Raw genomic sequence first — 26,067 nt, 5'->3', positions numbered from 1 at the left:
TCTCTTGACCTCCTGTCTCTTTCTTTTATACTTCTCCCACTCAATTGCATTTTTTCCCTGCAAAAATCGTCCAAATGCCTCTCTCTTCTCTTTCACTAATACTCTTACTTCTTCATCCCACCACTCACTACCCTTTCTAAACAGCCCACCTCCCACTCTTCTCATGCCACAAGCATCTTTTGCGCAATCCATCACTGATTCCCTAAATACATCCCATTCCTCCCCCACTCCCCTTACTTCCATTGTTCTCACCTTTTTCCATTCTGTACACAGTCTCTCCTGATACTTCTTCACACAGGTCTCCTTCCCAAGCTCACTTACTCTCACCACCTTCTTCACCCCAACATTCACTCTTCTTTTCTGAAAACCCATACTAATCTTCACCTTAGCCTCCACAAGATAATGATCAGACATCCCTCCAGTTGCACCTCTCAGCACATTGACATCCAAAAGTCTCTCTTTCGCACGCCTGTCAATTAACACGTAATCCAATAACGCTCTCTGGCCATCTCTCCTACTTACATAAGAATACTTATGTATATCTCGCTTTTTAAACCAGGTATTCCCAATCATCAGTCCTTTTTCAGCACATAAATCTACAAGCTCTTCACCATTTCCATTTACAACACTGAACACCCCATGCATACCAATTATTCCCTCAACTGCCACATTACTCACCTTTGCATTCAAATCACCCATCACTATAACCCGGTCCCGTGCATCAAAACCGCTAACACACTCATTTAGCTGCTCCCAAAACACTTGCCTCTCATGATCTTTCTTCTCATGCCCAGGTGCATATGCACCAATAATCACCCACCTCTCTCCATCAACTTTCAATTTTACCCATAATAATCGAGAATTTACTTTCTTACATTCTATCACATACTCCCACAACTCCTGTTTCAGGAGTATTGCTACTCCTTCCCTTGCTCTTGTCTTCTCACTAACCCCTGACTTTACTCCCAAGACATTCCCAAACCACTCTTCCCCTTTACCCTTGAGCTTCGTTTCACTCAGAGCCAAAACATCCAGGTTCCTTTCCTCAAACATACTACCTATCTCTCCTTTTTTCACATCTTGGTTACATCCACACACATTTAGGCACCCCACTCTGAGCCTTCGAGGAGGATGAGCACTTCCCACGCATTCCTCACGTGTCGTAGAAAGCGACTAGAGGGGATGGGAGCGGGGGGCCAGAAATCCTCCCCTCCTTGTATTTTTTTAACTTTCTAAAATGGGAAACAGAAGAAGGAGTCACGCGGGGAGTGCTCATCCTCCTCGAAGGCTCAGATTGGGGTGCCTAAATGTGTGTGGATGTAACCAAGATGTGAAAAAAGGAGAGATAGGTAGTATGTTTGAGGAAAGGAACCTGGATGTTTTGGCTCTGAGTGAAACGAAGCTCAAGGGTAAAGGGGAAGAGTGGTTTGGGAATGTCTTGGGAGTAAAGTCAGGGGTTAGTGAGAAGACAAGAGCAAGGGAAGGAGTAGCAATACTCCTGAAACAGGAGTTGTGGGAGTATGTGATAGAATGTAAGAAAGTAAATTCTCGATTAATATGGGTAAAACTGAGAGTTGATGGAGAGAGATGGGTGATTATTGGTGCATATGCACCTGGGCATGAGAAGAACGATCATGAGAGGCAAGTGTTTTGGGAGCAGCTGAATGAGTGTGTTAGTGGTTTTGATGCACGAGTCCGGGTTATAGTGATGGGTGATTTGAATGCAAAGGTGAGTAATGTGGCAGTTGAGGGAATAATTGGTATACATGGGGTGTTCAGTGTTGTAAATGGAAATGGTGAAGAGCTTGTAGATTTATGTGCTGAAAAAGGACTGATGATTGGGAATACCTGGTTTAAAAAGCGAGATATACATAAGTATACTTATGTAAGTAGGAGAGATGGCCAGAGAGCGTTATTGGATTACGTGTTAATTGACAAGCGCGCGAAAGAGAGACTTTTGGATGTTAATGTGCTGAGAGGTGCAACTGGAGGGATGTCTGATCATTATCTTGTGGAGGCTAAGGTGAAGATTTGTATGGGTTTTCAGGAAAGAAGAGTGAATGTTGGGGTGAAGAGGGTGGTGAGAGTAAGTGAGCTTGGGAAGGAGACCTGTGTGAGGAAGTACCAGGAGAGACTGAGTACAGAATGGAAAAAGGTGAGAACAATGGAAGTAAGGGGAGTGGGGGAGGAATGGGATGTATTTAGGGAATCAGTGATGGATTGCGCAAAAGATGCTTGTGGCATGAGAAGAGTGGGAGGTGGGTTGATTAGAAAGGGTAGTGAGTGGTGGGATGAAGAAGTAAGAGTATTAGTGAAAGAGAAGAGAGAGGCATTTGGACGATTTTTGCAGGGAAAAAATGAAATTGAGTATAATATATAAATAAATAAATAAATAAAAAGTTACGGCGAGATCCTGCTCTTTCAAGGTCTAGAAATAAGTTGAAATGTGAAGGCACTAATGTCATTGATGTAACACTCCAGTATTTCACAGTCAATGCATTTTTCTATGCCTGTGAACTTCTGGTGATCTTTCTGAAGGTTCCTGTTGCCCAAGGCTCTGCTACCTCCGGCCAAAGAGAAACATAGACTCCTTTGGAATGAAAAGTTGTTTGACAAGACACTTTCCAATCATACAGCCTCACCAAAGGGGACTTTTCTGTGACTGTGTTACCTTAAGCAGGCAGAATCCAGTAACCTCTATGGTTTAGCGGTTACCATTACCAACCATGATGAATGCAAAGCCACCTGCGCTCAAACCTGTATAAGATTTAATCCTGGTTATGCCATCTGGTTCACAATGTACCTAGCTGTTTATTTTCCTCTGAAAGCTGGTCAAATGAAAATGGAAACCAGGCTTAGGCTGAGATATAGACAAAGAGGATATATGTGTTAGAAGTGGAGAGAATAAGGGGAGCAGGGAGGTCAATTGAAGATCAAAGGATAGAGGGAATTAGATTTTTGAGTGATCAGGGCCCAAACATGCAGGCCCCACAAAACTTTGTATGGTTTACCCCAGATGCTTCACATGCCCTGGTTCAATCCACCGACAGCATGTTGACCCTGATATACCACATCATTCCAATTCACTCTATTCCTTGCACGCCTTTCACCCTCCTGCATGTTCAGGCCCCAATCGCTCAAAATCTTTTTCTCTCCATCATTCCACCTCTAATTTGGTCACTCGCTTCTCGTTCCCACCACCTCTGACACATATATCCTCTTTCCTCACCCATTCTCTCCGTGTGACCAAACCATTTTAATATACCCTCTTCTGCTCTCTCAACCACACTCTTTATTACCATACATCTCTCTTACCCTTTCTTTACTTACTTGATCAAACCACCTCACACCACATATTGTCCTCAAACATCTCATTTCCAACACATCCACCCTCCCCCGCACAGCCCTATCTATAGCTAACGCCTCGCAACCATATAACATCGTTGGAACCACTATCCCTTCAAACATACCCTTTCTTGCTTTCTGAGATAATGTTCTCTCCTTCCACACATTTTTCAATGCTCCCAGAACTTTCCCTCCCCTCCCCCACCCTGTGACTCACCTCCGCTTCCATGGCTCCATCCGTTGCCAAATCCACTCCCAGATATCTAAAACACTTCACTTCCTCCAGTTTTTCTCCATTCAAACTTACCTCCCGATTGACTTGTCCCTCAACCCTACTGTACCTAATAACCTTGCTCTTATTCACATTTACGCTCAGCTTTCTTCTTTCACTCAGTTTACCAAACTCAGTCACCAGCTTCGGCAGTTTCTCACCCGAATCAGCCACCAGCGCTGTATCATCAGCGAACAACAACTGACTCACTTCCCAAGCCCTCTCATCCACACCAGACTGCATACTTGCCCATCTCTCCAAAACTCTTGCATTCATCTCCCTAACAACCCCATTCATAAACAAATTAAACAACCATGGAGACATCACGCACCCCTGCCGCAAAGCGACATTCACTGAGGACCAGTCACTTTCCTCTCTTTGTACTCGTACACATGCCTTACATCTTCGATAAAAACTTCTCACTGCATCCAGCAACTTGCCTCCCGCACTATATAATCTTAATACCTTCCACAGAGCATCTCTATCAACTCTATCATATTCCTTCTCCAGATCCGTATATGCTACGTACAAATCCTTTGTTGTCTTTTCCTAGCGCTACCTTGGGCACATGCAGGGGGAGGGGGTTGTCATTCCATGTGTGGCGGTGTGGCGACAGGAATGAATAAAGGCAGCAGTATGAATTATATACATATGTATATATGTATGTGTGTATGTATATATATATATATGTATACGTTGAAATGTATAGGTATGTATATGTGCGTGTGTGTATATGCATGTGTGTGTGGGAATGGTGGGCCAGGCTTTCATCTGTTTCCTTGCGCTACCTTGCTAACGAAGGAGACAGTGACAAGGTATGATATAAATAAATAAATAATACAAATCCATTCGTTTTTCTAAATATTTCTCACATACTTAGGAGATAGGGGAGAAAGAATACTTTCCATGCATTCCCCGCGTGTCATAGAAGGCAACTAAAGAGGACGGGAGGGGGGGCTAGAAACTCTCCCTTCCTTACATTTCAACTTTCTAAAAGAGGAACAGTTGAAGGAATCATGCTTGGGAGTGCTCATCCTCTTTAAAGGCTCAGATTGCGGTGTCTAAATGTGTGTGGATGTAACCAAGATGAGAAAAAAGGAGAGATAGATAGTATGTTTGAGGAAAGGAACCTGGATGTTTTGGCTCTGAGTGAAACGAAGCCCAAGGGTAAAGGGGAATAGTGGTTTGGGAATGTCTTGGGAGTAAAGTCAGGGGTTGGTTGGAAGACAAGAGCAAAGGAAGGAGTAGCACTACTCCTGAAGCAAGAGTTGTGGGAGTATGTGATAGAGTGCAAGTAAACTCTAGATTGATATGGGTAAAACTGAAAGTGGATGGAGAGAGATGGGCACTTATTAGTGACTATGCACCTGGTCACGAGAAGAAAGATCATGAGAGGCAAGTGTTTTAGGAGCGGCTGAGTGATGACAGCATGTCGACCCCAGCATACCACATCGTTTCAATTCACTCTATTCCTTGCATGCCTTTAACCCTCCTGCATATTCAGGCCCTGATCCCTCAAAATCTTTTTCACACTTCACACCATCTTTCCACCTTCAATTTGGTCTCCCACTTCTCGTTCCCATGGACACATAAGAGTAAATGTGAATAAGAGCAAGGTTATTAGGTACAGTAGGGTTGAGGGTCAAGTCAACTGGGAGGTAAGTTTGAATGGAGAAAAACTGGAGGAAGTAAAGTGTTTTAGATATCTGGGAGTGGATCTGGCAGCGGATGGAACCATGGAAGCAGAAGTGAATCATAGGGTGGGGGAGGGGGCGAAAATTCTGGTAGCCTTGAAGAATGTTTGGAAGTCGAGAACATTATCTCGGAAAGCAAAAATGGGTATTTTTGAAGGAATAGTGGTTCCAACAATGTTGTGTGGTTGCGAGGCGTGGGCTATGGACAGAGTTGTGCACAGGAGGGTGGATGTGCTGGAAATGAGATGTTTGAGGACAATATGTGGTGTGAGGTGGTTTGATCAAGTAAGTAATGTAAGGGTAAGAGGAATGTGTGGAAATAAAAGGAGTGTGGTTGAGAGAGCAGAAGAGGGTGTTTTGAAATGGTTTGGTCACATGGGGAGAATGAGTGAGGAAAGATTGACCAAGAGGATATATGTGTCAGAGGTGGTGGGAACGAGGAGAAGTGGGAGACCAAATTGGAGGTGGAAAGATGGAGTGAAAAAGATTTTGAGTGATCGGGGCCTGAACATGCAGGAGGGTGAAGGGCGTGCAAGGAATAGAGTGAATTGGAACGATGTGGTTTACCGGGGTCGACGTGCTGTCAGTGGATTGAACTAGGGCATGTGAAGTGTCTGGGGTAAACCATGGAAAGTTCTGTGGGGCCTGGATGTGGAAAGGGAGCTGTGGTTTCGGTGCATTATTACATGACAGCTGGAGACTGAGTGTGAACGAATGGGGCCTTTGTTGTCTTTTCCTAGCGCTACGTCGCTATTATGAGGGGGAAGGGGGTTGTTATTCCATGTGTGGTGAGGTGGCGATGGGAATAAATAAAGGCAGACAGTATGAATTATGTACATGTGTATATATGTTTATGTCTGTGTGTGTATATATATGTGTACATTGAGATGTATAGGTATGTATATTTGCGTGTGTGGACGTGTATGTACATACATGTGTATGGGGGTGAGTTGGGCCATTTGTTTCGTCTGTTTCCTTGTGCCGCCTCGCAAACGCGGGAGACAGCGACAAGGCAAAATAATAATAAGAGGATGTAAGGCATGTGTACGTGTAGGAAGAGAGGAAAGTGATTGGTTCTCAGTGAATGTAGGTTTGCGGCAGGGGTGTGTGATGTCTCCATGGTTGTTTAAATTGTTTATGGATGGGGTTGTTAGGGAGGTGAATGCAAGAGTTTTGGAAAGAGGGGCAAGTATGAAGTCTGTTGGGGATGAGAGAGCTTGGGAAGTGAGTCAGTTGTTGTTCGCTGATGATACAGCGCTGGTGGCTGATTCATGTGAGAAACTGCAGAAGCTGGTGACTGAGTTTGGTAAAGTGTGTGAAAGAAGAAAGTTAAGAGTAAATGTGAATAAGAGCAAGGTTATTAGGTACAGTAGGGTTGAGGGTCAAGTCAATTGGGAGGTAAGTTTGAATGGAGAAAAACTGGAGGAAGTAAAGTGTTTTAGATATCTGGGAGTGGATCTGGCAGCGGATGGAACCATGGAAGCGGAAGTGGATCATAGGGTGGGGGAGGGGGCGAAAATTCTGGGAGCCTTGAAGAATGTGTGGAAGTCGAGAACATTATCTCGGAAAGCAAAAATGGGTATGTTTGAAGGAATAGTGGTTCCAACAATGTTGTATGGTTGCGAGGCGTGGGCTATGGATAGAGTTGTGCGCAGGAGGATGGATGTGCTGGAAATGAGATGTTTGAGGACAGTGTGTGGTGTGAGGTGGTTTGATCGAGTAAGTAACGTAAGGGTGAGAGAGATGTGTGGAAATAAAAAGAGCGTGGTTGAGAGAGCAGAAGAGGGTGTTTTGAAATGGTTTGGGCACATGGAGAGAATGAGTGAGGAAAGATTGACCAAAAGGATATATGTGTCGGAGGTGGAGGGAACGAGGAGAAGAGGGAGACCAAATTGGAGGTGGAAAGATGGAGTGAAAAAGATTTTGTGTGATCGGGGCCTGAACATGCAGGAGGGTGAAAGGAAGGCAAGGAATAGAGTGAATTGGAGCGATGTGGTATACCGGGGTTGACGTGCTGTCAGTGGATTGAATCAGGGCATGTGAAGCGTCTGGGGTAAACCATGGAAAGCTGTGTAGGTATGTATATTTGCGTGTGTGGACGTGTATGTATATACATGTGTATGGGGGTGGGTTGGGCCATTTCTTTCGTCTGTTTCCTTGCGCTACCTCGCAAACGCGGGAGACAGCGACAAAAATATATATATATATATATATATATATATATATATATATATATATATATATATATATATATATATATATTTTTTTTTTTTTTTTTTTTTTTTTTTTACTTTGTCGCTGTCTACCGCGCTTGCAAGGTAGCGCAAGGAAACAGACGAAAGAAATGGCCCAACCCCCCCCCATACACATGTATATACACACATCCACACACGCAAATATACATACCCACACAGCTTTCCATGGTTCACCCCGGTATACCACATCGCTCCAATTCACTCTATTCCTTGCCCTCCTTTCACCCTCCTGCATGTTCAGGCCCCGATCACACAAAATCTTTTTCACTCCATCTTTCCACCTCCAATTTGGTCTCCCTCTTCTCCTTGCTCCCTCCACCTCCGACACAAATATTCTCTTGGTCAATCTTTCCTCACTCATCCTCTCCATGTGCCCAAACCACTTCAAAACACCCTCCTCTGCTCTCTCAACCACGCTCTTTTTATTTCCACACATCTCTCTTACCCTTACGTTACTCACTCGATCAAACCACCTCACACCACACATTGTCCTCAAACATCTCATTTCCAGCACATCCATCCTCCTGCGCACAACTCTATCCATAGCCCACGCCTCGCAACCATACAACATTGTTGGAACCACTATTCCTTCAAACATACCCATTTTTGCTTTCCGAGATAATGTTCTTGACTTCCACACATTCTTCAAGGCCCCCAGAATTTTCGCCCCCTCCCCCACCCTATGATCCACTTCCGCTTCCATGGTTCCATCCGCTGCCAGATCCACTCCCAGATATCTAAAACACTTCACTTCCTCCAGTTTTTCTCCATTCAAACTCACCTCCCAATTGACTTGACCCTCAACCCTACTGTACCTAATAACCTTGCTCTTATTCACATTTACTCTTAACTTTCTTCTTCCACACACTTTACCAAACTCAGTCACCAGCTTCTGCAGTTTCTCACATGAATCAGCCACCAGCGCTGTATCATCAGCGAACAACAACTGACTCACTTCCCAAGCTCTCTCATCCCCAACAGACTTCATACTTGCCCCTCTTTCCAAGACTCTTGCATATATATATATATATATCCCTGGGGATAGGGGAGAAAGAATACTTCCCACGTATTCCCTGCGTGTCGTAGAAGGCGACTAAAAGGGAAGGGAGCGGGGGGGCTGGAAATCCTCCCCTCTCGTTTTTTTTTTAATTTTCCAAAAGAAGGAACAGAGAAGGGGGCCAGGTGAGGATATTCCCTCAAAGGCCCAGTCCTCTGTTCTTAACGCTACCTCGCTATTGCGGGAAATGGCGAATAGTATGAAAAAAAAAAAAAAAAAAAAAAATATATATATATATATATATATATATATATATATATATATATATATATATATATATATATATATATATATATATATATATATATATATATATATATATATATATATATATATATATATCTATTTATTTTGCTTTGTCGCTGTCTCCCGCATTGGCGAGGTAGTGCAAGGAAACAGGCGAAAGAATGGCCCAACCCACCCACTTACACATGTGTATACATACACGGCCACACACGCAAATAAACCTACGTATACATCTCAACATATAAATTTATATATATATATATATATATATATATATATATATATATATATAATTTTTTTTTTTTTGCCGCTGTCTCCCGCGTTTGCGAGGTAGCGCAAGGAGACAGACGAAAGAAATGGCCCAACCCACTCCCATACACATGTATATACATACACGTCCACACACGCAAATATACATACCTACACAGCTTTCCATGGTTTACCCCAGACGCTTCACATGCCCTGATCCAATCCACTGACAGCACGTCAACCCCGGTATACCACATCGATCCAATTCACTCTATTCCTTGCCCTCCTTTCACCCTCCTGCATGTTCAGGCCCCGATCACACAAAATCTTTTTCACTCCATCTTTCCACTTCCAATTTGGTCTCCCACTTCTCCTCGTTCCCTCCACCTCCGACACATATATCCTCTTGGTCAATCTTTCCTCACTCATTCTCTCCATGTGCCTAAACCATTTCAAAACACTCTCTTCTGCTCTCTCAACCATGCTCTTTTTATTTCCACACATCTCTCTTACCCTTACGTTACTTACTCGATCAAACCACCTCACACCACACATTGTCCTCAAACATCTCATTTCCAGCACATCCACCCTCCTGCGCACAACTCTATCCATAGCCCATGCCTCGCAACCATACAACATTGTTGGAACCACTATTCCTTCAAACATACCCATTTTTGCTTTCCGAGATATTGTTCTCGACTTCCACACATTCTTCAAGGCTCCCAGGATTTTCGCCCCCTCCCCCACCCTATGATCCACTTCCGCTTCCATGGTTCCATCCGCTGCCAGATCCACTCCCAGATATCTAAAACACTTTACTTCCTCCAGTTTTTCTCCATTCAAACTTACCTCCCAATTGACTTGACCCTCAACCCTACTGTACCTAATAACCTTGCTCTTATTCACATTTACTCTTAACTTTCTTCTTTCACACACTTTACCAAACTCAGTCACCAGCTTCTGCAGTTTCTCACATGAATCAGCCACCAGCGCTGTATCATCAGCGAACAACAACTGACTCACTTCCCAAGCTCTCTCATCCCCAACAGACTTCATACTTGCCCCTCTTTCCATAACTCTTGCATTCACCTCCCTAACAACCCCATCCATAAACAAATTAAACAACCATGGAGACATATATATATATATATTCTTTCTTTCATACTATTTGCCATTTCCTGCCTCAGCCTGGTAGCGTTAAGAACGGAGGACTGGGCCTTTGAGGAAACATCCTCACCCGGCTCCCTTCTCTGTTCCTTCCTTTGGAAATACCGTCTTCTGCTTAGCCACCAGTGTTGTATCATCAGCGAACAACTAACTCACTTCCCGCTCCACAGGAAACAGCATCGCTACCCCTGCTTCAATGAGGTAGTGCCAGGAAAACAGACTAAAAAGGCCACATTCGCTCACGTTCAGTCTTTAGCTGTCATTTAATGAACCAAAACTCCAGCTACATGTCCACATCCAGGTCCCATGGACCTTTCCATTGTTTACCCCAGATGTTTCACATGCACTAGTTCAATCAATTGATATGTATTTCTTTGTCTGTTTTCTGGCACTAACTTGCTGACATAGGAAAGAGCTATTAAATTTGAAAAAGAAATGTGAATGCTGTTGTTACTTCCTTGCTAATAATGTGTAACTTTTGTGTTATTATCTGTGTGGTAAAGTGTGTGAAAGAAGAAAGTTAAGAGTAAATGTGAATAAGAGCAAGGTTATTAGGTACAGTAGGGTTGAGGGTCAAGTCAATTGGGAGGTAAGTTTGAATGGAGAAAAACTGGAGGAAGTGAAGTGTTTTAGATATCTGGGAGTGGATCTGGCAGCGGTGGTTTGATCGAGTAAGTAATGTAAGGGTAAGAGAGATATGTGGGAATAAAAAGAGCGTGGTTGAGAGAGCAGAAGAGGGTGTTTTGAAATGGTTTGGGCACATGGAGAGAATGAGTGAGGAAAGATTGACCAAGAGGATATATGTGTTGGAGGTGGAGGGAACGAGGAGAAGTGGGAGACCAAATTGGAGGTGGAAAGATGGAGTGAAAAAGATTTTGTGTGATCGGGGCCTGAACATGCAGGAGGGTGAAAGGAGGGCAAGGAATAGAGTGAATTGGATCGATGTGGTATACCGGGGTTGACGTGCTGTCAGTGGATTGAATCAGGGCATGTGAAGCGTTTGGGGTAAACCATGGAAAGCTGTGTAGGTATGTATATTTGCGTGTGTGGACGTATGTATATACATGTGTATGGGGGTGGGTTGGGCCATTTCTTTCGTCTGTTTCCTTGCGCTACCTTGCAAACGCGGGAGACAGCGACAAAGCAAAAAAAAAAAAAAAAAATAATAATTATTCACGTTCTGCAGTGTGATTACTAGGTGATTTTTGTTTTTAGTGGTGATAAGATTGCATTTATAATGAATAGAATTTATGATTTAAGATTTTATAGGAATACGGGTAGATGTGAGTGAACGCAGCCTTTCTTATTTTGTTTTTTGCATTACCTTGCTAAAGCAGGAAGCAGTGATTAAGGATGATAAAATATATTTACTCTTAAGTGTTTTTTTTACTGTTTATAGTGGTATATAAAAAGCTCATTATTACCTCAGTGTCAAGAAAATTGAACTTTACACAGTTTTCCATACCATTAATTGAGCAGATGTATGTATTTTTTCCAGATGCTCCATTTTTTACACTTGTAAACCTTAACAATTGCACAGCTTAATTTTTCAACAGGGCGAATGTGACCGTACCCTGATTTATGTGACATTGTACATCACTGAATGCCTGAAGAAGCTAGCCAAATGTAAAGACAAGAATACTGGAGTAAATGAGATGTACTCCCTTGCAGTATCCAAATTCCCCATTCCTGGAGATCCAACGTTCCCACTGAATGCTGTATATGCCCGTGCTAAGAATGAGGCTGAGTTGGGTGAGTTTTTGTTTGATTTTTGTTTAGTTCACAAATTTCTCTATTTCTAAGGGAGAGACAGTTGTAGAGGCTGATATGTACTGTATGTTAAATCTTGCCTAAACTCTATCAAAATTCTGACCAAAAAATATGTTGCTGTTGAATAAGCACAAAATTTTTCAGACTGTATAAATGTTGTGTATGGACACCCAAGTCAGCCAGCAGATACTGACACTATCATGTATGAGAGTTTACAACGAGAAATATGGTATAAAGATTCGACTATTCCTGGGGATTTTAATCTTTTAGTAATCAGCTGGCAAACTATCTCAGGTGTAGAAAGTGAATCTGCTAGACTTTTCTGCTTTGTTGAAGACAGTTTTCTTTACCAAACTGTCACCAAGCTGACAATGGAAGCTAACATACAGTAAATCCTCGATTTAATGGACCCTGACATAACAGGTTTTAGATTTAACAGACAAATAATAATACAATACATTAATTCATAATAATTTAAACGAGACTTGTGAGGAAGTACCAGGCGAGAGTGAGTATAGAATAGCAAAAGATGAGAGCAAATGACCTGAGGGGAGTGGGTGAGGAATGGGATGTATTTAGGGAAGCAGTGATGGCATGTGCAAGAGACGCACATGGCATGAGAAAGGTGGGATTTAGGCAGATTAGAAAGGGTAATGAGTGGTGGGATGAAAAAGTAAAGTTGTTGGCGAAAGAGAAAAGAGAAGCGTTTGGACATTACTTACGAGGAAGGAGTGTAAATAACTGCAAGATGTATAAGAGAAAGCAGCAGGTCAAGAGGAAGGGGCAAGAGTTGAAAAAGAGGGAAATGAAAGTTTGGATGAGAGAGTATCATTAAACTAGGGAGAATAAAAAGATGTTTTGGAAGGAGGTAAATAATGTGCAGAAGACGAGAGCAAATGGGAACATTGATGAAGGGGGCAAGAGGGAAGTGATAACAGGTAGAGATGAAGTGAGGAGGAGATGGAGTGAGTATTTTGAAGGGTTGTTGAATGTATTTGATGATAGAGTGGCAGATGTAGGGTGTTTTGGTTGGGGTGGTGTGCAAAGTGAGAGAGAGGGAGAGCAATTTGGTGAAGAGAGAAGAGGTGGTGAAAGCCTCGAGGAAAATGAAATCCAGCAAGGCAGAAGGTTTGGATGGTATTGCAGTAGAATTTATTAAGAAAGAGGGTGACTGTGTTGTTGATTGGTTGGTAAGGATATGTAGCATTTGTGAATCTTGAGGAAGCATATGATAGGATTGATAGAGATGCCTTGTGGCAGCTCTTAAGAATATACGGTGTGGGAGGAAAGCTGCTCAAAGTTTTTGTCAAGGGTGTAAAGTGTGTGAACAAGTAGGAAGAGAGGAGAGTAAGCGGTTCTATGTGGCACGCAGCAAGGATATGTTATATCACCATGGCTGTATACTTTTTTTCTGGATAGGGTGTTGAGGGAGGTAAATGCAAGTCTTAGAGAGAGGGGCAGATGTGAAGTCTGTAGGAGATGAGGGGGCCTGGGAATTAAGTCATTTATTTGCTGATGACACAGCATTAGTGGCAGATGAAGCGAGAAACTTCGGAGTTTGGAAGTGTGTGTGAAAGGAGGAAGTTGAGAGTAAGTGTGAATAAAAGCATGAGTTTGGAAGAGTGTGTGAAAGGAGGAAGTTGAGAGTAAATGCGAATAAAAGCAAAGTGATAAGATTTAGCAAGGTTGAAGGACAGGTTAGTTGGGGTGTGAGTTTGAATTAGGAAAATTTGAAAGTGAAGTGTTATAGATACCTATGAGTGGACATGGCATAGAATGGAACAGTGGAAGCAGAAGTAAGTTATAAGGGTGGATGAGGGGGCAAAAGATCTGGGAGCATTGAGGAATGTGTGGAAAGAGATGTCATTATCGGGGAGGCTGAAAATTGTTATGTTTAAAGGTAAAGTATTTCCAGAGGTTCATCATAGATGCAAAGTATGGGCTGTAGATGAGAATGTGCACAGGAGGGTGGACGTGTTGGAAGTATAATGTGCAGAGGACATTATGTGATGTGAGGTGTTTGATTGAGTAAATAATAAAAGGGTGAGAGAGAGAGGTGTGATAATAAGAAGAGTGCGGTTAAGAGATCTGAAGAGGGTGTGCTGAAATTGTGTGAGAATGAGTGAGGAAAGTTTAATAAAGAGGATATGTCATAAGTGGATGGGACAGAGAAGGGATTGACCAAATTGGAGATGGAACGACAAAGTGAAAGAGATTTATAATATTCCAGGCCTCAACATATAGGATAAAGTGAATTGGGGCGATGTGGAATACAGGGGTCAACATACTGTCAGTGAACTGAACCTGGTTGCATGAAGCAGGTGGGGGGAAACTGTGGAAAGGTCTGTGATGGGGCTTGGTTGTGGATAGTTGATGTGGTTTCAGTGAACTATATATGACAGATAGAAAATGTATGTGAGCAAATATGGTCTTTCTCTGTCTTTTCCAGGCACTGCCTTGGTAACTTGGAAAACAGTGAACATTTACGAAAAAGAATTTGGAAAGTGTACTATGTTGTATGATCATTATTTGATAATAGTGCCAGCTGTTCCATCTACCTCAGAAAATCTATTACTGAAGTCTTTTTTGACCAGATGAATCACTTGAGAATCATCACAGTTTGATATATCCTTCAGAAAGTGATTGAACAGTGAACTTGTATGCAGTGGTTTTAAGAAAAATTTAGAAGTTAAAGAACATAGTAAATAAAAGTGCATAATAGCAGTTGAGAACATAAGTTCATAAAAGAATACAGAATTGGTTTGTGTTACTTAAGAGCTTCAGTACTCCACCTTTCTCCACTAACCCCCACCCACCAGTGTTGCAGTTTTACAAAGGGAACACTTTAGCATCAGCCTCATTGGTGGTCAGGGTTTCAAAGTTTTATTTTAAGTTTCATATATTTTATATATTTTGGAATACATGTTATTGTGGCAAGGAACGACCAAGTTGCTCCAAATTAAGTGAATTTCACTGTATGTGTACATGTCAGACTTCAAAAACTCATAATATCACATGTGCACCCTTTCAAGGTTCTCTTTATGTGGCTTTTGTAAAATTGTTTGAAGCCAACATCTGCCATATTGCCTGCCTGGCTGATGTGGATGATCATCTTTCATTCATGTCATTATGATCCATTGCACAGATTAAGATTCTTACATTTCTTGTATTTAATTTTTTCTCATATTGTAACTTCTTTATTGTTACTCTAGCATTCAAGTCTTCGTTACCCATGTACAAAGTGTAGGATGATATCAGATTTTCAAGTGCATCACATAGAGTCCAGACACTTCCAGTCATAATTTATTGTACTTTCATGTCTCACACATTTCTTGTATCATGATAGATTTATACCATGTAGTCTCATTTTACCATGTTTATATGTGGATAAATTAATGCTTAAAGTTTCATGTAACATTTATTTAATTGTCTTTATCATGCCTTTGAATTCTTATATGATCAAGAATCTTGCAGAGTTGATGCAGCAGTACCTACAGCAGCTGCGACAGGAAACAGGACTGCGTGTGTGTGAAAGAGTATTTAATACTCCAGATGGCAAACCCTCCAAGTGGTGGCTTTGCTTTACTAAGAAGAAGTTCATGGACAAATCCCTGCTGGCACCAAGTGCTTAACTCTCATGCAGGATGCTGCCTTTAATCTGTTAATTCAAGAGAGAATGCAGTTTACTGTATCTGATGTAAACTATTAACATTATAAAATTTTATTCTTAACATATAAGCGTATGAGGAGCATGCTTTATGGCATTAAAAGGTTTCTTTGTTTGTATAATCTTGATATTTAGTCACTTTTTACCATATATGTTTTACACAGAGATTTTTTTTTTTTTTTTTTCCCTACTATTCGCCATTTCCCGCATTTGCGAGGTAGCGTTAAGAACAGAGGACTGGGCCTCAGAGGGGAAATCCCTACCTGGCCCCCCTCTCCATTCCTTCCTTAGGAAAAAAAAAAAAAAGAGATGCTTAATATTAAAAAAAAAATGTTCACTGTAAATACAGCTTTTCTTTTGAATGTGAAATTTATGTCTCGCCAAAAACTAGCTGCCATCTGTTGATGAGTGTGTTCCATAATAATATGATAACCACGAAAAGATATAAATATATATAATGTGAAACACAGTATGATGTATATATTTATACATAAATGTATATGCATGTATAGAGGAGTGCAACAAAAATGGTTTCTAAAATATGGCTATGCTCCAGGGAGAGGTTTAGAGACTATAGATTTACCCTCCATGGAAGACAAGAAAGAGAGACTTCATTACAGCCTTCATAATTTTAACTCATACTGATGTTGATAGTGGAACATGGAATTACCGGATTCCAACTTCTTCAGGTTACACCATGAGTGAAAAGTCACCTTTGGCAAGGCTGTCAGTTTACAAAACAAAATATATTCTCTTCTAAGAACTTCTTACTTCAACGGAGTCCTTCCTTTTCCTGATAATGAGTGTAGTGTAGTCTTGAAGCTGCAGAAAACTGTTGGAGAATGGGTACTTAAGTTATTTTTATTGTTATAGTCAATCGCTGTCTCCTGCATTAGCGAAGTAGCACAAGGAAACAGACGAGGAATGGCCCAACCCACCCACATACACATGTTTATAAATAAACGCACACATTTATACATATACATTTCAACGTATGCATACATATACACAGACACATACATATGTACAGATATACATATTCATACTTGCTGCCTTCATCCATTCCCATCGCCACCCTGCCACACATGAAATAACCCCCCTTCAAGCAAGGTAGCACCAGGAACTGAAAAAAAAGGCCATGTTCGTTCACACTTGGTCTCTAGCTGTCATGTAAAATATACTTTTTTTTTTCATACTATTCGCCATTTCCCGCATTAGCAAGGTAGCATTAAGAACAGAGGACTGGGCCTTTGAGGGAATATCCTCACCTGGCCCCCTTCTCTGTTCCTTTTTTTGGAAAAATTAAGAAAAAAAATGAGAGGGGAGGATTTCCAGCCCCCTGCTCCCTTCCCTTTTAGTCGCCTTCTACAACACACAGGGAATAATGTACTTAAATTATATAATAATAAGAATGGGGTAGCAATGCTGTTTCATGTGGGGCAGGGTAGCACCAGGAATGGATGAAGGCAAGCAAGAATAAGTACATGTGTATATGTTATGTATATGTATGTAGATTTATGTGCTGAAAAAGGACTGATGATTGGGAATACCTGGTTTAAAAAGCGAGATATACGTAAGTATACTTATGTAAGTAGGAGAGATGGCCAGAGAGCGTTATTGGATTACGTGTTAATTGACAGGCGTGCGAAAGAGAGACTTTTGGATGTCAATGTGCTGAGAGGTGCAACTGGAGGGGTGTCTGATCATTATCTTGTGGAGGCTAAGGTGAAGATTAGTATGGGTTTTCAGAAAAGAAGAGTGAATGTTGGGGTGAAGAAGGTGGTGAGAGTAAGTGAGCTTGGGAAGGAGACCTGTGTGAGGAAGTATCAGGAGAGACTGTGTACAGAATGGAAAAAGGTGAGAACAATGGAAGTAAGGGGAGTGGGGGAGGAATGGGATGTATTTAGGGAATCAGTGATGGATTGCGCAAAAGATGCTTGTGGCATGAGAAGAGTGGGAGGTGGGCTGTTTAGAAAGGGTAGTGAGTGGTGGGATGAAGAAGTAAGAGTATTAGTGAAAGAGAAGAGAGAGGCATTTGGACGATTTTTGCAGGGAAAAAATGCAATTGAGTGGGTGAAGTATAAAAGAAAGAGACAGGAGGTCAAGAGAAAGGTCAGTAAATTTTAGGGAGAATAAAAAGATGTTCTGGAAGGAGGTAAATAGGGTGCGTAAGACAAGGGAGCAAATGGGAACTTCAGTGAAGGGCGTAAATGGGGAGGTGATAACAAGTAGTGGTGATGTGAGAAGGAGATGGAATGAGTATTTTGAAGGTTTGTTGAATGTGTCTGATGACAGAGTGGCAGATATAGGGTGTTTGGGTCGAGGTGGTGTGCAAAGTGAGAGGGTTAGGGAAAATGATTTGGTAAACAGAGAAGAGGTAGTAAAAGCTTTGCGGAAGATGAAAGCCGGCAAGGCAGCAGGTTTGGATGGTATTGCAGTGGAATTTATTAAAAAAGGGGGTGACTGTATTGTTGACTGGTTGGTAAGGTTATTTAATGTATGTATGACTCATGGTGAGGTGCCTGAGGATTGGCGGAATGCGTGCATAGTGCCATTGTACAAAGGCAAAGGGGATAAGAGTGAGTGCTCAAATTACAGAGGTATAAGTTTGTTGAGTATTCCTGGTAAATTATATGGGAGGGTATTGATTGAGAGGGTGAAGGCATGTACAGAGCATCAGATTGGGGAAGAGCAGTGTGGTTTCAGAAGTGGTAGAGGATGTGTGGATCAGGTGTTTGCTTTGAAGAATGTATGTGAGAAATACTTAGAAAAGCAAATGGATTTGTATGTAGCATTTATGGATCTGGAGAAGGCATATGATAGAGTTGATAGAGATGCTCTGTGGAAGGTATTAAGAATATATGGTGTGGGAGGCAAGTTGTTAGAAGCAGTGAAAAGTTTTTATCGAGGATGTAAGGCATGTGTACGTGTAGGAAGAGAGGAAAGTGATTGGTTCTCAGTGAATGTAGGTTTGTGGCAGGGGTGTGTGATGTCTCCATGGTTGTTTAATTTGTTTATGGATGGGGTTGTTAGGGAGGTAAATGCAAGAGTCTTGGAAAGAGGGGCAAGTATGAAGTCTGTTGGGGCTTGGGAAGTGAGTCAGTTGTTCGCTGATGATACAGCGCTGGTGGCGGATTCATGTGAGAAACTGCAGAAGCTGGTGACGGAGTTTGGTAAAGTGTGTGGAAGAAGAAAGTTAAGAGTAAATGTGAATAAGAGCAAGGTTATTAGGTACAGTAGGGTTGAGGGTCAAGTCAATTGGGAGGTGAGTTTGAATGGAGAAAAACTGGAGGAAGTGAAGTGTTTTAGATATCTGGGAGTGGATCTGTCAGCGGATGGAACCATGGAAGCGGAAGTGGATCATAGGGTGGGGGAGGGGGCGAAAATTTTGGGAGCCTTGAAAAATGTGTGGAAGTCGAGAACATTATCTCGGAAAGCAAAAATGGGTATGTTTGAAGGAATAGTGGTTCCAACAATGTTGTATGGTTGCGAGGCGTGGGCTATGGATAGAGTTGTGCGCAGGAGGATGGATGTGCTGGAAATGAGATGTTTGAGGACAATGTGTGGTGTGAGGTGGTTTGATCGAGTAAGTAACGTAAGGGTAAGAGAGATGTGTGGAAATAAAAAGAGCGTGGTTGAGAGAGCAGAAGAGGGTGTTTTGAAATGGTTTGGGCACATGGAGAGAATGAGTGAGGAAAGATTGACCAAGAGGATATATGTGTCGGAGGTGGAGGGAACGAGGAGAAGAGGGAGACCAAATTGGAGGTGGAAAGATGGAGTGAAAAGGATTTTGTGTGATCGGGGCCTGAACATGCAGGAGGGTGAAAGGAGGGCAAGGAATAGAGTGAATTGGAGCGATGTGGTATACAGGGGTTGACGTGCTGTCAGTGGATTGAATCAAGGCATGTGAAGCGTCCGGGGTAAACCATGGAAAGCTGTGTAGGTATGTATATTTGCGTGTGTGGACGTGTGTATGTACATGTGTATGGGGGGGGTTGGGCCATTTCTTTCGTCTGTTTCCTTGCGCTACCTCGCAACCGCGGGAGACAGCGACGAGGTATAAAAAAAAAAAAAAAAATGTATGTATATGTGCATGTATGGGTGTTTAAGTATATCAAGGATGTAAGGCATGTGTAGGAGTAGGAAGAGAGGAAAGTGATTAGTTCCCAGTGAATATCAGTTTGCGGCAGGGGTGTGTGATGTCTCCTTTGTTGTTTAATTTGTTTATGGATGAGGTTGTTAGGGAGGTGAATGCAAGAGTTTTGGAGAGGGGCAAGTATGCAGTCTGTTGTGGATGAGAGGGCTTGGGAAGTTAGTCAGTTGTTCGCTGATGATACAGCACTGTTGGCTGATTCTGGTGAGAAACTGCAGAAGCTGGTGACTGAGTTTGATATAGTGTGGGAAGAAGAAAGCTGAGAGTAAATGTGAATAAGAGCAAGATTATTAGGTTCAGTAGGGTTGAGGGACAAGTCAACTGGGAGGTAAGTTCAAATGGAGAAAAACTGGAGGAAGTGAAGTGTTTTAGATATCTGGGAGTGGATTTAGCAGCAGATGGAACCATGGAAGTGGAAGTGAGTCACAGGGTTGGGGAGGGGATGAAGGTTCTGGGAGTATTGAAGAATGTGTGGAAGGCCAGAACGTTATCTTGGAGAGCAAAAATGGGTATGGTTGAAGGAATAGTGGTTCCAACAATGTTATGTGGTTGCAAGGCATGGGCTATAGATAGGGTTGTTCAGAGAAGGGTAGATGTGTTGGAAATGAAATGTTTGAATGCAGTATGGGGTGTGAGGTGGTTTTGATCAAGTAAGTAATGAAAGGGTAAGAGAGATGTGTAGTAATAAAAAGAGTGTGGTTTAGAGAGCAGAAGAGGGTGTATTGAAATGGTTTGGTCACATGGAGAGAATGAGTGAGGAAAGATTGACCAAGAGGATGTATATGTCAGAGGTGGAAGGAACGAGGAGGAGTGGGAGACCAAATTGGAGGTGGAAGGATGGAGTGAAAAAGATTTTGAGCAACCGGGGCCTGAACATATGGGAGAGTGAAAGGTTTGCAAGGAACAGAGTGAATATACTGATTGAACCAGGGCATGTGAAACGTCTAGGATAAACCATGGAAAGTTTTGTGGGGCCTAGATGTGGAAGGGGAGCTGTGGTTTCCATGCATTACACATGACAGCTAAAGACTGAGTGTGAACGAATGTGGCCTTTGTTGACTTTCCCTAGTGCTACCTCACGTGGAGGAGGGGGGTGCCATTTCATGTGGGGCAGGGTGGCGATGGGAATGGATGAAGGCAGCAAGTATGAATAGGTACATGTGTATATATTTATGTCTGTGTATGTATACATTTAAATGTATAGGTATGTATATGTGCGTGTGTGGGCATGTAAGTACATACATGTGTATGTGGGTGGGTTGGGCCATTCTTTCGTCTGTTTCCTTATGCTACCTCGCTAACGCGGGAGATGGCTATTGTACATGACATCCAGAAATTGAAAGGGAGTAAATGCAGCCCTTCTTTATCTGTTCCTGGTGCTAATGTGGGAAACAGCGTACTGGTTTGAAAAATAATAATTTTTTATATTTGCTCACCATGTCCCATGTTTGCAATAGCACCAAGAACAGATGAAGAAATGGCCTCCATTTACATGTGTAATGAATCAAAACCACAGCCCCTTATCCACAAACCACACTCCACATTGCTTTCCACTGGTTGCCTCACCTGCTTCATATGCTCTGGTTCAGTCCATGACAGCATATTTCCCCCTGTATACTATATTGCTCCATTTCACTCCATCCCATGCATACCTTACACCCTCCTGCATGCTCAGGTCCCTAGCACTCGAAACCTTTTTCACTTCATCCTTCTACCTCCTTTTCAGCCTCCCACTTCTTGTCCTATCCACTTCTGACACAAATATCTTCACTTTCAACTTCTCACTGTTTCTCTCCATATATCTCAATAATATCAGCATATCATCTTCAGCTCTCTCTCAACCATACCCTTCTTAATAGTAAACCTATCTCTTACCCTGTTATTTCTTACTTGATCAACCCTCCTCGCACCACATGTTGACCTCAAATATTTTATTTCCAACACATTCACCCTTTTCTGTACATTCTCATCTATAGTACATGCCTCTCATCTATACTACATTGTCAGGAATACTATATTATCAAACATTCAAATCTTTATCCTTCATCTTTCCACACATGCCTTATGATTTTAGGTTCCTTGCACTCTTACTATCCTCCGACTCACTTTACCTCCTATGGTTCCATCCACTGCCATTGTCCACTCCCAGATATCTAAAACACTCAAGTTCCTAAAAGTTTCCTCCATTTAAAGTCACACCCCACCTAACCTGTCTCTCCAGAGTTAAACCAAATAATCTTAATTTTATTCATACTTATTCAGAACTTTCTCCTTTCACACACAATCTTCCAAACTAAAAAACAGGTGTCTGCAAATTTCACATTCAAATCTGCCACATGCCTTGTCATCATGGTCATTTTCCCCCTCATCAGTCTTGAGCTTATCTCTGTACACTTTGTCACACGCTACTACAGCTCCTGCTTCAGCAGTTGTGCTACCTTTTCCTTAGCTCTTGCCATCATGAACCTTCGACTTTGAATACATTTCCAAATCATTCTTCTCCATTATCCTTGAACTTTGTTCCACTCAGGGCCAGAACAGTCATCAACTCCTGACTTTACTCCAGACATTTTCAGGCCATTCTCCATTATCCTTGAACTTTAGTTTTCATAAAAGCCAGAGCATTCAGCATACTTTCCTCAAACACATAACTAATATCTCCTTTCTTCTCATGTTGGCTACATCCACACACATTTAGACACCTTACCCTGAGCCTTTGAGGAGGATGAGCACTCCCTGCTTGGCTCCTTCCATTCCATCTCTTAGAAATTGAAATACAAGAAAGTTTTTCCTCTCTCTCTCCCTCCCTCCCTACCCTTTTAGTTGCCTTGTATGTCATGCAGGGAATAAGGAGGTAGAATTCTTTCTCCCCTTTCCATTATATAAAGGCAAGGGGAATAAAAGCAAATGTTCAAATTACAAAGGTATAAGTCTGTTGAGTTTACCTAAATTGTATGGAAAAATAGTGATAAGAGTGAGTGGTGGCACACCCAGGACATCAGACTGGGAGGTACATGATGGAGAGAGTGGTGGCATGCACAGGAAATCAGACTGGGAGGATCAATGTGATTTCATTTGTTGTAGAGGATGTAAAGGCCATGTGACTCCTCTGAAGATTTGTGTGGGAAATATAGTCCTGATAGTGATCTATAAATACGAGTCATGGATCTTAAATACAAAAGTACAGGTTGGGGTGGATGTGCCAGAAATGAAATTCTTGAAAACATGTGTGAAGAGCATTCATGAAGTAAAGAATTAAATTTTGTGTGTGAGAGAGAAAGAGAATGTGATAGTATGCAGAGTATGTCTGAGAGAGAGGTGAAATGGTCAAGACAAAAGGAAAGGATGAGTAAGGAAAGACTAACAGAGAGGATTTATACATCAAAAGTAGAAGGAACAAGGAGAATTGTGAGACTGAGGATGATACGGTGGGATAAAGAATGAGAGGCTTTGAGTTACCAGGACCAAACATGCAAGAGGGTGTGAGGTGTGCATGAGATGAAGAGAATTAGAGCAATGTGGTGCATGGGGTGATCTGCTGTCAGCAGGCTGAAACAGGGAAAGTAAAGTGGTCAGGGTAAACCACCAGCCGTAAGGTCTATGAGGCTTGGCTGATATTTGGGCTATGGTTTTGGTGCCTTATAGATGACAGCTTGAGTGTATGTGAGCAAATGAGTGCCATGTCTTTGTCTGTTCCTGGTGCTACCCTGCTAAATGAAAAACAGTGAACAAGCACTAATATGTGGGGAAACAAGGTCAGTAGAAAGAAAGAAAACTGTCTTTCTCTAAACTTTTTAAACACCTCATTCACACATGACTGCTTCCCTACATTTACTGCACTTTCATCTAAAGTTTGTCACCCTTCTTTGATACTCCTTTCATTCTTTCTGATTCTTCTCATTTCCCAGCACTCTTACCTGTCTGTTCATCCCTACCTCCACATGAACTGCAAAATGGTATCCTTTCACAACTCTAGCATGTAGCACAGCCTTTCTCAACCTTTAATCCATTGCCATATAGTTAATCAAACTTTTGTTCTCTTCAGTCATTTCTCATCCATGAATATCTGTGGATCATCCTTTTCAGAAAAAAGGTGTTTTCAAGGATAAACCCCTCAGCACAAACATTCACAAGATTACTTCCATTCTCATTTACTCCTGGAACTCGCCATTTACCAAGTATCTTGCCAGAGAAATGTTTGTTGTTTACTAGTCAGTAAGCATGGTTACAAGTATATTCTGTATTACAGGAGGGAAAATGCAGTTAAAAAAAATAACTTGTGTGTCTGGCAGTGGGTAGGTTGTTTTCTGTAATGAGTAGGTAAGATAAGTAAGCACTAGACCCCTCCCACCAAATCCTCTTTAACCATCAACCCCAAGTAAAAATATAAAGCTTATCTGCCTTGCACTTCAGTAACCTCTAACCATAGATCCCACCACCCCTAACAAATATAATACTGACAAAGCACATACACTGAAATAACATGACAAGCACTTAATATCTGACCTCCCAACTCATAAACTCCAGACCACCATATATACACTCGTCAATAAAAACACTCCCAAAGAAACTCGAATCGCACTCTCCCACTTATGCCCTGGGCATCACCCATCATTAAAACATTACAAACACCATTTCAACATATCCAACAACACCCTCATGCTCACAGTGCAATTACATAAAAGACACTGAGCGCCTACCATTCAATTGCCTTCCACTTTCTGCACATACACTCACACACATTACAAAGCTGTATGTATGACCTATGGTCCTGACCAGTGGATGCAACCAGGTTCCTGAGTGCTGCAAGAACCTCAGAAGGATAGAAGGGAATCCTGGGGTAGGAAGTAAGTAAATGAGTAAGACAGAACGAAATGAGCGACTGTGAGATTGAACCAACGCAAAAACAACTACATAGCAGACCAAATTGGAGGTGAAAAGTTGAAGTGAAAAAGATTTTGAGAGATTAGGGCCTGAAGATACAGGAAGGTGAAAGGCATGCAAGGAATAGAGTGAATTGGAATGATGTGGTATACCGGGGTGGATGTGCTGTCAATGGATTGAACCTGGGCATGTGAAGCATCTGCGATAAACCATGGAAAGTTTTGAGGGGCCTGGATGTGGAAAGGGAGCTGTGGTTTCGGTGCATTACACATGACAGCTAGAGACTAAAGGTGAGCAAATGTGGCCTTTGTTGTCTTTTCCTAGTGCTACCTTGCATTTGTGCAGGGGGGAGGGGGGTGCTATTTAATGTGTGGTGGGGTGGCGACGGGAATGGATGAAGGCAGCAAGTATGAATATGTACATGTGTATATAAATTGGAAGGTGAGTTTGAATGGAAAAAACTGGAGGTAGTAAAGTTTTAGATGTCTGGGAGTGGATTTGGCAGTGGATGGAACCATGGAAGCGGAAGTGAGTCACAGGGTGGGGGAGGGGGCGAAAGTTCTGGGAGCATTGAAAAATGTGCGGAAGGCGAGAGCATTACCTCGGAAAGCAAAAATGGGTATATTTGAAGGAATAGTGGTTCCAACAATGTTATATGGTTGTCAGGCATGGGCTATAGATAGAGTTGTGCGGAGTAGGGTGGATGTGCTGAAAATGAGATGTTTGAGGACAATATGCGGTGTGAGGTGGTTTGATCGAGTAAGTAATGAAAGGGTAAGAGATGTGTGGTAATAAAAAGTGTGTGGCTGAGAGAGCAGAAAAGGGTGTTTTGAAATGGGTAGGTCACATGGAGAGAACGAGTGAGGAAAGATTGACAAAGAGGATATATATGTGTCAGAGATGGAGGGAACGAGGAGAAGTGGGAGACCTAATTGGAGGTGGAAAGATGGAGTGAAAAAGATTTAGAGTGATCGAGGCCTGAACATGCAGGAGGGTGAGAGGTGTGCAAGGAATATAGTGAATTGGAACAATGTGGTATACTGGGGTCGACATGCTGTCTATGGAATGAACCAGGGCATGTGAAGCATCTGGGGTAAACCATGGAAAGTTTCGTGGGTCCTGGATGTGAAAAGGGAGCTGTGGTTTCGGTGCATTATACATGACAGCTAGAGACTGAACGAAAATGGCCTTTGTTGTCTTTTCTTAGCGCTACCTTGCGCACGTGAGGGAGGAGGGGGTTGTCATTTCATCCTCTACCACTTCTGAAACCACACTGCTCTTCCCCAATCTGATGCTCTGTACATGCCTT

The 26,067-nt window shown here is 42.1% G+C and overlaps 1 protein-coding gene across 3 annotated transcripts in view; it reads left to right on the top strand.

Annotated features, from left to right (window-relative positions):
* The window catches only part of LOC139745930 (actin-related protein 2/3 complex subunit 3-like), a 69,605-nt gene that overhangs the window by 33,242 nt on the left and 10,296 nt on the right, over positions 1-26,067 (top strand). For 2 of the 3 annotated variants that reach the window (XM_071656621.1, XM_071656620.1), the window contains exons 3-4: positions 11,841-12,036; positions 15,529-16,191. In XM_071656621.1, the coding sequence (XP_071512722.1) occupies positions 11,841-12,036; positions 15,529-15,686 (354 nt within the window). In that variant the 3' untranslated portion in view covers positions 15,687-16,191. Of the gene's footprint in view, positions 1-11,840; positions 12,037-15,528; positions 16,192-26,067 lie in introns of those variants that run through there. The other variant, XR_011712021.1, reaches the window with a different exon arrangement.

This window comes from Panulirus ornatus, chromosome 63 (genome assembly GCF_036320965.1).
Source record: "Panulirus ornatus isolate Po-2019 chromosome 63, ASM3632096v1, whole genome shotgun sequence".
Classification (NCBI taxonomy): Eukaryota; Metazoa; Arthropoda; class Malacostraca; order Decapoda; family Palinuridae; genus Panulirus; species Panulirus ornatus.
This window is presented reverse-complemented; position numbering and strand designations above follow the sequence as displayed.